Raw genomic sequence first — 14,191 nt, 5'->3', positions numbered from 1 at the left:
ATTCCTCAGGGATCTAGAAGTAGAAATACCATTTGACCCAGCCATCCCATTACTGGGTATATACCCAAAGGACTATAAATCATGCTGCTATAAAGACACATGCACACGTATGTTTATTGCGGCATTATTCACAATAGCAAAGACTTGGAACCAACCCAAATGTCCAACAATGATAGACTGGATTAAGAAAATGTGGCACATATACACCATGGAATACTATGCAGCCATAAAAAATGATGAGTTCATGTCCTTTGAAGGGACATGGATGAAATTGAAAATCATCATTCTCAGTAAACTATTGCAAGAACAAAAAACCAAACACCGCATATTCTCACTCATAGGTGGGAATTGAACAATGAGATCACATGGACACAGGAAGGGGAATATCACACTCTGGGGACTGTTATGGGGTGGGGGGAGGGGGGAGGGATAGCACTGGGAGATATACCTAATGCTAGATGACGAGTTAGTGGGTGCAGTGCGCCAGCATGGCACATGTATACATATGTAACTAACCTGCACAATGTGCACATGTACCCTAAAACTTAAAGTATAATAAAAAAAAAAAAGATGAAGTGGTCAGCAGTATGGTGATGATTTGTACTTTACAAAAATCATTATGCAAACATGAGGGCTGTGAAGAGGAGAATCCTGAGTGCGAGACCTTACAGGTAGTGATTCCCAGCCCTGGCTGCGTACTGCCATTACACTTACCAGGTGTGGCAGGAATTAAACAGGAATAGCTGGGAGCACGTCCCAGGGATCTGTGGTTTGCAAAGCTCCATTCCATTATGCAGCTAAGGCTGACAGCCAATGTAGTGGTCCAGGTGAGAAGAGATGAGGGGTTCAGCTAGAGTAGTGGGTGGAAAGGTGGCCTGGGATGTCGTTGGACCAGATAGGACATTGTGACCAACTGCATGTGAAGGATGAAAGAGAGGAAGAGGGGAACATTAATTGAGTGCATTATTGCTATGCATAATAATCTGATCATCTATGTTTTTGCTTTCAGATATTCCTTTTTTGTAGCAATGGGATATCTTACAATATGCCACATCAGCCGAATATACATCTTCCACTATGGAATTCTCACTACGGATTTTTCTGGGTAAGTGTCTTACATTAGAGAGAGGGGTTTTACTGCTGACTTTGACTTGGTCTCTTGGGGTCTGTAAACATCAAGGGTGCACAAAAGAATCATTGGTGCTTGGTTAAATCAGTTGGTAAGACACTGCTAATGGGATTGAGGCTGGAGACTTGATTGATTGGTAGGACTGTTAGCTCTGCTATGCTGTAAGACAGGAATCACAAAGTACAGCCTGTGCGCCATATCTGTCCTGTTACTTGTCTTTGTACAGTTATATTGGAACACAACCAGGCACTTACTCATCTATGTATTGTCTATGACTGCTTTTGCACTACAGCGGCAGAGTTGAGTAGTTGTGAAAAACCAAGTGGCCTGCAAAGCCTAGAATATTTACTATTTGGTTCTTTACAGAAAAACTTTGTCAGCCCCTGTTCTGAGGTTCTTAACTCAGGGTTGGTTTTCATCTCTCTTTTTTTAAACTTTTTAAAAAAATTTAGGGGTACATGTGCAGGTTGGTTACATAGGCAAACCTGTGTCGTGGGAGTTTGTTGTACAGATTATTTCGTCACCCAGGTATTAAGCCTAGTACCCACTGGTTATTCTTCCTGATCCTCTCCCTCCTCCAATCCTCCACCTTCTGAGAGGCTCCAGGTCTGTGGTTCTTTCCACGTAGCCTCATCATTTAGAAGTGAGAACATGCAGTATTTGCTTTTCTATCCCTGTGTTAGGGTTTTCATCTCTCGCTAGTTAATAATATAGAAATTCTTTGATACTAGCTGATAAATACCTACTACCCTGACCCCTTTGAGTGTTCCTGACTGCCCTTGCCCCGGCCCCCAGGCCTCCTTGACCTTCAGCAACTAGAAGGATAATTTCTAAACATTTTGTCTATACCATGGCCTTAATGTGGTGGGCCACCCATTCTGATTGGTCACACGGTAAAGACTCTGGATGGAAAACTGAGAATTCTATGCCCTGTTGAGGTTAGTTCAGGAAAAACTTTTTGTGAATCTTGAGGAATGAACATTACAGCAGAGCTGTTCCTGGTGACGCGTGATCTGTTATCCACGTTACTTCCCGGGAGTTTAGTTGTGTTCTCTGCAGGCAGCCTGAGGTCAGGGACCCAAGCTCCCCACTCAGGTTGGACTGTACCTCCTTCATCTAGTTGTTGGCAACTAGGCAGTGAAATGAGGGAGTGACCGCTCATGGCTCATGAACTTTGCAAGTTGTGCAACTCAACTGTCCCACTTTGAAAGGGCTCAGGAAGGTAAAGAGTGTTGTTTTGGGACACAGGGATTGTTGCATTTAAATCTTTGTGACTGTGGTTTGGTCTCAGACTGGTTTTTCATGCATAAGTTCTTCTTACCCTCAGGCATCTGGGATTTTACCTGTTTTTCTTCCAGTGGTGTGCCCTCTCCGCCACATTGTGGAGCGTGCTTTCTCAATCCTTCAGGAAGAAATTCAAAGACTTTGTTTTTTAACAATATGCAGGATGGGCGTAGTGGCTCATGCCTGTAATTCCAGCACTTTGGGAGGCTGAGGTGGGTGGATCACTTGAGGTCAGGAGTTTGAGACCAGCCTGACCAACATGGTGAAACCCTATCTCTACTAAAAATATAAAAATTAGCTGGGTGTCGTGGCAGGCACCTGTAATCTCAGCTGCTCAGGAGGCTGAGGCATGAGAATCACTTTAACCTGGGAGGCAGAGGTTGTAGTGAGCTGAGATCATGCCACTGCACTCCAGCCTGGGTGGCAGAGCGAGACCGTCTCAAAAAACAAAAAACAAAAAGCCCAACATGCATTGGTAGTAAAATATGGAAAACATAGGAACAACAATGATAACAAAATAGCCAGGCAGGTATAGTATTAAAAGGAATCTCTAAATGGGGATTGCAACTCTCCATAGCATTCAATCAACAAACCACTGTTTTGGTTTCACCCCAGAGCCCCGCTATACTTAGAAGAGTTCTTGACACTTAATAGGTGGTCAAGAAATGAATGCATTAAATACTCTAGTATTTAGTATTCTTTTCTTTAAGGTATCCAGGAGACTCATTATTAAACAGTCCCTCCATCCGTATTGGTTGGGATATTAAACAAAAATCGCTGACTGGCTGAAATGGCATTAATACCTATTGCCTGTATGTATCTTCTTCTCTTTTTAAGGCAGGAAGCATCTATTCATTTCTGCAACAACTTTTGAGTGGCCAATATGTTAGGTAAATGCCAGTTTCGAGAGACACTGTGCATTCTAGGCAGGAGGAAGGATATTCCAGGCAGAAGGGAGGGCTTTGCAAGAGCACAGAAATGCAAGACAGGTGCCTGTGGAGGTACCAGAGAGCCTTTCTTTCCTTTACTACCTGCATCCTTGTGTCACCAGGTCCTCTCATTACGACAGCCTGTCTGTCACTAGAATCCGCCCGCTGCCCTTCATGCCCACCGCCACCACCCTGGACCACCCCAAGCCTGCAACGCCTTCCTGACTGGCTGTCCTTCCTTTTGCCCTGCCCCGTCTCCAGTCTGTGCTCTCTACACTCATCAGAATGAGGTTCTAGGCCAGGCACAGTGGCTCACACTTATCATCTCAGCACTTTGAGATGCTGAGCTGGCAGGAGGAGGAAGAGGATCGCTTGAGCTCAGGAGTTTGAGACCAGCCTGGGCAACATAATGAGACCCCATCTCTACTAAAAATTAAAAACTAAACAAAAAACAAATTAGCTGGGTGTGATGGTGCGTGCTTGTAGTCCCAGCTACTCAGGAAGTAAAGGTAGGAGAATCTCCTGAGCCTGAGACTGGGGCTGCAATGAGCTATGATTATGCCACTGCACACTAGCCTGGGTGACAGAGCAAGACCCTGTGTCAAAAAAAAAAAAAAAAGAAAATAAAAAAGAAAAAATGAGAATGAGGTTCTAAAATACAAAGCTGATGATGATCTGGACCTGCCAAGCCTTCATCTTCTGCCATCTGCTCCCATTGTACAATGCAGAAAAGTTTGTGGTCTGCACACATGCTGGGTTAGTTCCTGCCTCTGTGCCTGTGCTTTGCTCATTTCCCTGATAGAAAGCCCTTTCCTATCTTTGTCAACCTGGAAATCTCTTACTTCATTTGTAAAAACTCAGCTCAAAGATCACTTTCCTTAAAAAGCTTCCCTGGTTGCCATCCCCTCCCTCCCCCCACTCCCTGTACCCCAGAGTCATGCATTTGGATCTCAGGTAGCAGGAGGTCTCTTGCCTGGCTCTCAAGGGTTGGTGCTACCATTGCCCGTCAGTCATATCTTGTCCCTGGTGCACAGAGTGTTTGTAGCTGGCGGCCACAGATACGTCCCTCATCCATTGTGTCATACGTTTAGCTAGTGTTATATGTGTTTATTCCCAAACTTGTTTATTGCAGTTGTATGTATGTACCAGTATCAGGATTCTCTAGCAACACAGAACCAATAGGATTTTTATGTGAGAGGATTTATTATGGGAATTGGCTTATGTGATTATGGAGGCCAAGAAGTCCCACCATCTGCCATCTGTGAGCTAGAGATCCAGAAAAGCTGGTGGTATGATTCGGTCTGAGGCTGAAGGCCTGGGAACTAGGGGTGTAAGTCCCAGAGTCCAAAGGCCTGAGAACCAGGAGCTCTGATACCTAAGGGCAGGAGAAGATGATGTCTCAGCTCAAGGAGAAAGAGAATGAGTCCTTCCTTTTGCCTTTCTGTTCTTGCCCTCTAAGGATTGGATGATCATCTTCCACATTGACGAGGGTGGATCTTCCTTATTCAGTCCATGGATTCAAATGCTAATCACTTTTGGAAACCCTCATAGGTACACCAAGAAATAATGTTCTACCAGCTATCTGAGCATCCCTGAGCCCAGTCAAGTTGACACACAAAATTGACCATCACAACTTACATGTAAGCTGATTATATGTGAATGTGAAAGGAGAGATAATAGTTTCTCTAAATCTAGGATGGGTCCCTTGGAAAGCCACCAAGATAAGTTTAGTCTATTAAAAATAATTGCCATTGGATTAAATGTGAGTGAGAATGCTGAAAGGATTGGGGGTTGGGGGAAGGAAGTATAAACATGAAGGATTCTTCACTCAGATGGCTTTGCAAGCATCTTTACTTTCTTTTACCTTCTCAGCCTGTGCTAGAGGGAATGACCCTGGAGATAGTGGCTGGGGCTTATGTGAGAGAGATGCCATCCTTCAGCAGATCTGCACTCCAAGGAAAGGCTTTGGTCCTGTGTCAAAGGCTCATTAGTTCATTATTCAGGAGGCAGTGACTGGGGAACCCTGTGTATACCAGGCACAGTGATAGGAGACAGAAGCGAGCAAAGACTGCAGAATGAATGTCTAGTTACATATTTTAAGTTTGTGTAGAAAGTTAAGGCTGGGCACGGTGACTCATGCTTGTAATCTCAGCACTTTGGGAGGCTGAGGTGGGAGGATCATTTGAGTCCAGGAGTTTGAGACCAGCCTGGGCAACATAGTGAGACCCCATCTTTACAAAAAAATTTAAAACTCAGCTGGGTGTGGTGGTGTGTACCTGTAGTCCCAGCTATTCAGGAGGCTGAGGTGGAAGGATCGCTTGAGCCCAGGAGGTCAAGGCTGCAGTGAGCTGTGATAATGCCACTGTACTCCACCTGGGCAACAGAGCAAGACCCTGTCTCAAAAAAAAAAAAAAAAAAAAAAAAAAAAGGTTAAAATGTGAGTGTATTTTTGTGTACTGGGTTGAATAGTGTCCTCCCAAGATTCATGTCCACCCAGCACCTCAGAATATGTCCTTATTTGGAAATAGTCTTTGCAGATGCAATTAGTTAAGATAAGATGAGGTCACATTGGGCGGGGCACCGTGGCTCACAGTTGTAATCTCAGCACTTTGGGAGACTCGGAGATGGAAACCAGCCTGTCCAACATGGTGAAACCCCGTCTCTACAAAAAATACAAAAATTAGCAGGGCGTGGTGGCGCATGCCTGTAGTCCCACAGCTACATGGGAGGCTGAAGCAGGGGAATCGCCTGAACCCAGGAGGTGGAGGTTGTAGGGAGCGGAGACCACACCACTGCACTCCAGCCTGGGTGACAGGGTGAGACTTGGTCTCAAAACAAACAAACAAAATAAACACCCAAACAAACAGATCAGGTCACACTGGATTAGAGTGGGCCCTAGATCCAGTACGACTGTGTCCTGGTAAGAAAGCCATGAGGGACAGACTCACACACATGCATACAGGGAAGACGGCCATGTCAAGATGGAGGCCGACATTGGAGTAATGCAGACGCAAGCCCGGGAGCTCAAGGGTTGCCGTCAGCCACCGGAAGCAAGGAAGGAGAAAGGAACAGATTCTCTCTCAGCGCCTGCAGAAGGAACCAGTCCTGCAGATATCTTGATTTTGGACTTTTAACCTCAAGAACTGTGAGAGAAGACATTTTTGTTGTTGTAAGCCACCCAGCTTGTAATTTCTCACAGCAGCCCTAGGAAGCTCATGCGCGTTGTTTTATGATTCCACACCTTTTGATGAATTAACAACCGTCCCCTGATCCTGATCATACAGGATAAGGATGCCTCTACCGTCTGCATCTCTGGCTGTTCTTGTCACATCTCCATTTGTTTTATTAAAACCATAAACTCTTGAATAATTTCTACATCATTTTGAATGTAATCAGAATTCTGAAATTATCAAAGGGAAAAATTAAAGGGCATTTGTGGAAAACAGTCACGTGCTTCTGAACATCGTGGATTTGGGGGTTTGACACCAGAGGAGCATGGAAATCAGTTCCTGTCAACCTCACTTTCAGCCACATAGTCTTGATAAATGTCCTCAAGAGTTGTTTATTTTCTGGCATTTTTTGGATCTCCTCGTAGTAAGAAATCTCTGATGTTACCAACAAAACTACAGAATGTTTAAACTAGAAAGGACATTGTTGTTAGGGAAATAATACAGAAAAAAAATCCGCCTGAAAATTGCATGTGATTCAGTTCTGTGATTACTGAGTGGCCCTACTATCTAGTTCTCGAAGGGTATGTTGTCTTTTTTTCTTTTTGTCATTATTCAGCAGTGTTATTTTTCCCTACCACTGTAAAGGCAGGCTGCCTCACTACCATAAATCCCTCTTCCTGGGTAATGTCAGTTAACATCCATGGAGAGTACATACCAACCTGAAATTGACAAAATGTTTTAAATCACAAATTGCCAGTTAGAGAGGTATTTTACCAGTGTTTATTCTCATTACAGGCATGCGAGCAAACCACAAGTTCATCAGAATGGAATTGATTTAACCCTACTATTGCAGTTGAAATATCTTGTTTCAGATTTTGTCAAGAGATAAAGTAGTATTTTGAAGTTGAACCTGGTGTTTTAAAGCAGCCTGATGTATAGCCATTCTCTTTTGAGCATGCATGCAAACCTAAATGTTTAGCATACTTTATTATGCCTTCAGAATAAGAGCACAGATAGGAATTGAATGGGATGGGGTGAGGTTAGTGTTTGTGTTAAACAACGTGTGTGTGTGTGTGTGTGTGTGTGTGTTTAATTTTGGGGAACACATAAACTTCTATTTTAGATTATTCTGGGACTTGAAATTGTATTTTTCATTCCAAGAGTAATCAAGTTTTCATGGACTGGACTGGAATTAATGGTAAGGGAAACAAACAAGATACACTTTTATTGGTGCTGCTAATACAATTCATATCAATACATGCGGTGGTGAATGTCCTTTATGTTTTCTCTGTGAATGTGGGCTGTTAAAAGCACTAGAATATTTCCTGTTCTCCTGGGGGAAGCTCAATGATTGCTTGTAATACAGCTGGTACTTAGTTCCTTTTAGGTTTGTGAGAGCAAACTGATTCTTCCTTTTTGCTCACAGAAGGGTGCAAATCGAGTTTTCTTTGGAGGGCCCCAGCAAGAATTCTTATTTCCTTTTGCCGTGGTAGGCCAGATTCAGGCAGATAATTGCTCTCCCATCACGATTGCAGGTTGATTTGCCCACATGTTGTTGTAAACACTGTGAAATGAGAACTCTTATGTACTGCTAGTGGGAGTGTAAACTGGCATAACTCTTCTGGAAGGCAGTTTCACCATCAATTTCAAACAAGATTTTTGTTTTTAAAGTTCATATCCTATGATAGGATAAATTCCTAGGAGTTAAATTACCATAAGGAAATCAAAATTTATTCATAAAGATGTTCAGCTGTTGTCAATAATGGTGATAAACCAGAAACATCCTAAATGGTCTAAAAGAGATGAATGATTAAATTATGGTGCTAATATGCCTCCATTGAAAATGATATTTTCAAAGACTATAAAAACCATAAGACAAATACATGTCCCAAGATTGCATTTTTCTTTTTAATGTGGACATGTATAGAAAAAGAGTGAAAGGAAATATTGAAAATGCGAAAGCAGTATTGGTGATTTTAATACTCATTCTACTCTTTTATATTACTATAATAGTGAGAGAAAATCCTGGAATTTTATTTAAATATATTTGCATGCATGTTAAAAGGTTATGGTGCACTGAAGCTAACAGAATTGGAACAACTGCTGTTTGTGTTCCTTGTTGCCTTAATTGGGTGTAATAGAAATATTACTTGCCTGTACCTCTTGCTAGCGATAGAGATCATTTGTCCTGTTGTTCCGTGGACAGTGTTTTCCTCTGTTGGTTTATGACATCCTGGTCACTCCATCTGACCAGCCCAGTATGTTCAAATAATTGGGTTCTATAATAGGGAAAAAAAGAGGATATTGGCAAAGAGATTTCAAGATTTGTTTATTTTATGTTTCTTTTTCATGCTGCTGCCAGTTTTCAATAACTGACACAGTCACTTGGAATTTAATTCTGCAGACATAAGTTATACCAAGTATATTCGAATATAGAGAATATTCAAATCGAGAATTGGTGATTTTGTTGTTGAGTGCCAAAATATAGAAGTTAAATTTTTGAAGAAATTAAAAGAGTAAAAGCTTTCCTACTCTAATTCACCCCTGGATGGTTCTGAATAGATACTAATGAACTCTGAAATGAGTCCAGAGGCGTGATCTCTGCCTTTAGTTGCATCCCTAGGAAGCCTGGTAGAACTATGTACTTCCTTTGCTGCAACTTCTGGAGTTGCTTATTTTCTCCCTTCATGCTGACATAATTGATAGGAATTGGGAGCATTCCACTGAAGCTGTAATATCCTCCTCCTCCTCTGCAGTCATTCAGGGAGTGTGGGGAGGGTATAGGAGAGGCAGAAGCAATAGAGAGGTGAGGAAATGCTGCTTGAGCTTTCTCTGTCCTTCGCTACCAGGTCCGAGCTGCAGGTTGTACAAGTCACATTGTATCTTGGCACCCACTGGAGTTGTGCGAGATGGCAGTAGCCGTCTAGGTTGCTGTTGAGTGGAAGTTTGTTGAATCTGTATTCTCTTCCCCTGCCAAACTTCTTGCTTGCCTGACTTCCTGCTTTTCTACTGTCCAAGTACCACAAGTGGATTTTTATTATAAGCAAAGGAAGTCATAAAGATACGAAGTAGAGCCTTTTGGTTCTAAAATTACCTGTTGGGAGAACATCAGAGGCTTGAATGTCAGTTCATCTTGATGCTGGCCAGCCAGACGTGTGATTGGTTGGCTCTTCCGACACCAATAACCGATGTCTGGGTTATCTCATTGTCCCGTCCTACATTTACTGGGACATCAGAACTCTACCACTTTAGGTCCAAAGATTAAGGTAAAATAGGTAGGTTTTGTTGAAATATTGCTCAAATCTAAGATTTTGTTTAATGTTTTAAAGATAAGTTATTTTTGGTTAGGAGCTGATGTTGGGGATGAATGAATGAATGGGTACCACATCTGATGAATTGCCTAGAGTCTGTATCAGAAGGCAGTAATGGGGGGTGCTGGCATTGTTCTAGCTTTCTTTTTACTTCAAACATATCTTCAGCTACCTGTTTTCTCTTAATTTTTCCTATTCTATTATATTTCATTGTCTAGTCTTGACTAATGATCTTAGTTTCAGGAAGAAACATAAGATTTTTCTTTGGCTTTTTTTAATAATGAAAAAAATGTATAGGACAATAGTAAAATAGCCCTACTTCATCCATGCTGGAGTCTATCCAACTCCAGGTTGGTCAGATGGTGGAGCCTATGATTGGATCCTATGATTGACAAGTGCGTTTAAATCCAAGGTTGGAGAGGTGAAAATCTGAGTGAAGCTCAAGTTCGGAGGCCTCATAATCCTAAGGAAATTGTTGGGGCTGTATCAAGGAGCCATTTATGGATCTCCTCCTTTTTTTGTCCTTCCTGTGCTTTTAGTATGTTCTCCTGTACTGAGTTTTGTATTTTTTTGCAAAAAAAAAAAAAAAAAGGACATGAATTCCAATCATAAACCAATAAATGTGTTCTGGATTATTTTATGATTTGATTGAAGTATGACATAGATGATACTTAAGTTTTATCTTAAGTCAGTAACTAAGGATTTGATTCTCAAGTCTTAGTAACTTGGGCGAAGTACATTTTCATATCAGATCTGTCCATAAGTTTAAATAAATTCATCAAATTAAAAAGTGTTCAGAGAGAACTTGTTTTGAGAAAGACAGTATGGTGCTTTTCCTTGCACTGCACAAAACTAAGTATGTAGGAAGATTCTAAACTCCTTTTCCTTTTAGTTGCTTTTAGATCAGCATTTTTACAAGTTACTAGTTCATTGTGTTTTACAAACTCACTGTCATATGTGAGTATGTGAATTGTTTCTTTTTATTTAGATTGTTAAATTTAAATATTTAAATTAACTTCTTTAGATATTTAAAATGGAAGCAATATATTGTTGAAAGTATGGTCTAGATGATGTGGGACAACATTTTACCCATAGCTTCTATTTTTTTTTTCTATAAAAAGGACATCTTTTCTGAGGAATGACAGTATGGCTTTTACATAGACCCAATGGTACAGATTTTATATTGAATAATTAGTATTTATTGACTTTGCTCTAGATATTCAGTATTATGTATTGCATTTGTCTGGGTTCTCTGAAAAGCAGATGCCAAGTTGGAAACAGGCATGTAAGAGATTTGTTTGGTGAAATGCCTGCTAGGGAAATTGGAGAGGGAAATGGATGAGGCTGGAAAAGCCAACAGATTGAAATGCAGGTTTGCCTGAGAAGGAAAAAGGGAAGGGAGAGAAGAAAAAAGGTCTTGGATTGGAGTGCAGTTCTAAGACAGTTTTGGCAAATTCAGTAGAGAGTCTTGAATGAGAGAAAATTCTTGGACAGATGAGGATCACAGTTTGTAGGGAGGGGCCTGCCTAAGTGTCCCTACTGCACTCAGTCATAGCTGGGAGCAGCCTGAGGGAGGCATGGTGTCAGTGTGATCATGGGTAAAATCGTAGCATTGGGGCCAGCTCACTCCCACAGCACCAGATCTGAGAGGTACATTCTATGGCCACAGCACATGTAAATATCAGGCTACTAAATGTTTTGCTTAACGTGCGCCACCCAATCATGGAATACATTAGGTCTAACCCAAGATAGGGGAAAACAAATGTTCTCGTTCTACAGAGACAGAAAGATAGGCTAATACCATGACACGTCTTATCTCTTTATCAATTGAACATAGGAACTTACTTGGTTTGCAAATAGCATGGTTGGCACACTGGGCTTTGTATAAGGAAGGCTGGTTCCTAGAGGTTTTTTTTGTCATTCAGAAAGAGCAAAATAAGACAAAAAGGCTTTGGAAAGAAAACTCTTGTGCTTTGAAGGCCGTGTTTGGAAACTACCTTGAGTGTGATGCTTCGAGTGAATCTCTTTCCAGAAAAATAGCCCTCTTCATGTGTTACATGTTATGGGTCAGAAGTCTTGTTGTCAGGAGGGTGAGCTACAGTCTGGTCTAAAAAAGCTTTAATGTAGCCCGTATTACTAGGACCAAAACCTCATGCTTCTGCAAGAGCAATTTTGTTTTCAATATAAAAGAGCATGGTGTAAATGGGTGTCATCTGTGAGTACATCTTGCTACACTTACCTCACCAGATCTGGTGAAGCAGATGACCTTCCTTTTCTTCTTTCACAGCCGAGTTCTCTTTCCCTCTCTCAGCCTCGTGTACAACATTAGCAATCTTGTTTCAAATAATGAACACTGGCCATTGGGCTTTAAGATATAAAGATATTGCAAATAAGATATAAATTTGGGTAATAGTGGTAAGATTTCAAAGGGTATTTGTTGATACTTTCTTTAAAATAGTTTATCTTATTTACGTATATTTATAGTTGAAAATATATCCTCATTATTTTCAAGAGGTGGAAAATGGGAATTAGGATGAGAGGAATGAGACAAGAAAATAGACTTACAGAGAAGTGGATGAGTGTTGTTGACAACATCGGATGTGGCCTAAAAGTGGTTTGTATTATTGAGTTGTAAGAGTGTTTTTATATACACTAGTAAAGTCCCTTATCAGATACATGGTTTGCAAATATTTTCTTGCATTCCTTGAAATATCTTTTCACTTTCTTGGGTGATGTGTGTCCTTCGAAGCACAAACATTTAAATTCTAATGATATTCATTTAATCTACTTTTTCTTTTATTGTTTGTGCTTTTGGAAACCAGTGCGTAACCTGAGGTCACAAAGATTTATACTTACGTTTTCTTCTAAGGGTTCTCTTGTTTTAGCTCTTAGATCTAGGTCTTTGATCCATTTTGAATTGATTTTTCTGTTCTTTCATGTGTACATCTCATTGTCCCAATACCATTTGTTAAAAAGACTCTTCTTCCCCTCATTAAGATACCTTGGCAGCCTTGTTGACACTGGTGCCACTTCTCAAGCAAATTTTTATTTGATGGCTTTTTCCAAATTAAAGTTGGTATTATTGTTGGCCAATAAATGGTTTATTTACAGGCAGCTGCATTTTACAAATGTATCTTCTACTTTATGCCTTTTATAGAACGAAGCATAGGAGAGCATTTTTAGATGAAGGAGCCCGTGTATCTGTCTATCCAGGTGGAATCAGGGCACTGGATTGTGTATCTCCCAAACCAGCTCTTCTCACGTTTTAATGAGTGGAATTCCCTGGCAATCTTGTTAAAATGCAGATTCTTAGGTGGGCATGGTTGCTCACACCTGTAATCCCAGCACTTTCGGAGGCTCATGTGGGAGGATCACTTGAGCTCATGTTCGAGACCAGCTGGGGCAACACAGTAAGACCCAGTCTCTACAGAAAATACAAAAATTAGCCGGGCGCGATGGTATATACCTGTAATCCCAACTACTTGGGAGGCTGAGGTGAGAGGATTGCTTGAGCCCAGGAGGTCGAGGCCACAGTGAGCCATGTTTGTGCCACTGCACTCCACCCTGGGCAACAGAGTGAAAAAAAATGCAGATTCTCATTTTCTAGGTCTGGAATGGAGTCTGCATTTCCAACTAGCTCCTGGGCATGCTGATGGTGCTGGTCCAGGAGCTACACCAAGTAATGGCACAAGAGTGTCTAATGTGGTCTTCTTATTCAGTGTTGTTATATCTATCTATGTAAAGTGAGTTCGAAGGGAAATAAAAATGGTTTATTTCAAATTCATTATTTTTGTATTTTATTTAATAAACTTCGAGATGAAAAAACCACCATCCAGAAAAATAGAATGAAAGTTTCTTTCCAACGGCTGTATTAGTTCATTCTCATGCTGCTAAATAAAGACATACCCAAGACTGGGTAATTTATAAAGGAAAGAGGTTTAATTGAATCACAGTTCCTCATGGCTGAGGAGGCCTCAGGAAACTTACAATCATGGCGGAAGGAGAAGCAAACATGGCTTTCTTCACATGGCAGCAGCAAGGAGAACTGCAGAGTGAAGGGAGAGGGGGAAGCCCCTTATAAAACCATCAGGTCTTGTGAGAACTCACTCACTATCACGAGACCAGCATGGAGGTAACTGCCCCCATGATTCAATTACCTCCCATTGGGTCCCTCCCATGACATGTGGGGATTATGGGAACTACAATTCAAGATGAGATTTGGGTGGGGGCACAGCCAGACCACATCAATGGCCTTCTTGCCAATCTTGATTATTTTCTGTCTTCCTTCCAGGCCTCTGATGATTGTCACTCAGAAGATCACAACCTTGGCATTCCAGGTTCATGATGGTGAGAACAGCAACCCTCCTT

At 41.4% G+C, this 14,191-nt stretch overlaps 1 protein-coding gene across 3 annotated transcripts in view; it reads left to right on the top strand.

The window, feature by feature from the left end:
* Positions 1-14,191, top strand: part of MBOAT1 (membrane bound glycerophospholipid O-acyltransferase 1) — a 117,329-nt gene that overhangs the window by 73,191 nt on the left and 29,947 nt on the right. For all 3 annotated transcript variants that reach the window (XM_004043326.5, XM_055391279.2, XM_055391278.1), the window contains 2 exons: positions 1,010-1,105; positions 14,115-14,170. In XM_004043326.5, the coding sequence (XP_004043374.1) occupies positions 1,010-1,105; positions 14,115-14,170 (152 nt within the window). The remainder of the gene's footprint in view (positions 1-1,009; positions 1,106-14,114; positions 14,171-14,191) is intronic.

The sequence above is a fragment of the Gorilla gorilla genome, chromosome 5 (genome assembly GCF_029281585.2).
Source record: "Gorilla gorilla gorilla isolate KB3781 chromosome 5, NHGRI_mGorGor1-v2.1_pri, whole genome shotgun sequence".
NCBI lineage: Eukaryota > Metazoa > Chordata > Mammalia > Primates > Hominidae > Gorilla > Gorilla gorilla.
The sequence above is the reverse complement of the archived record's forward strand: the minus strand, read 5'-3'. Positions and strand labels throughout refer to the sequence as shown.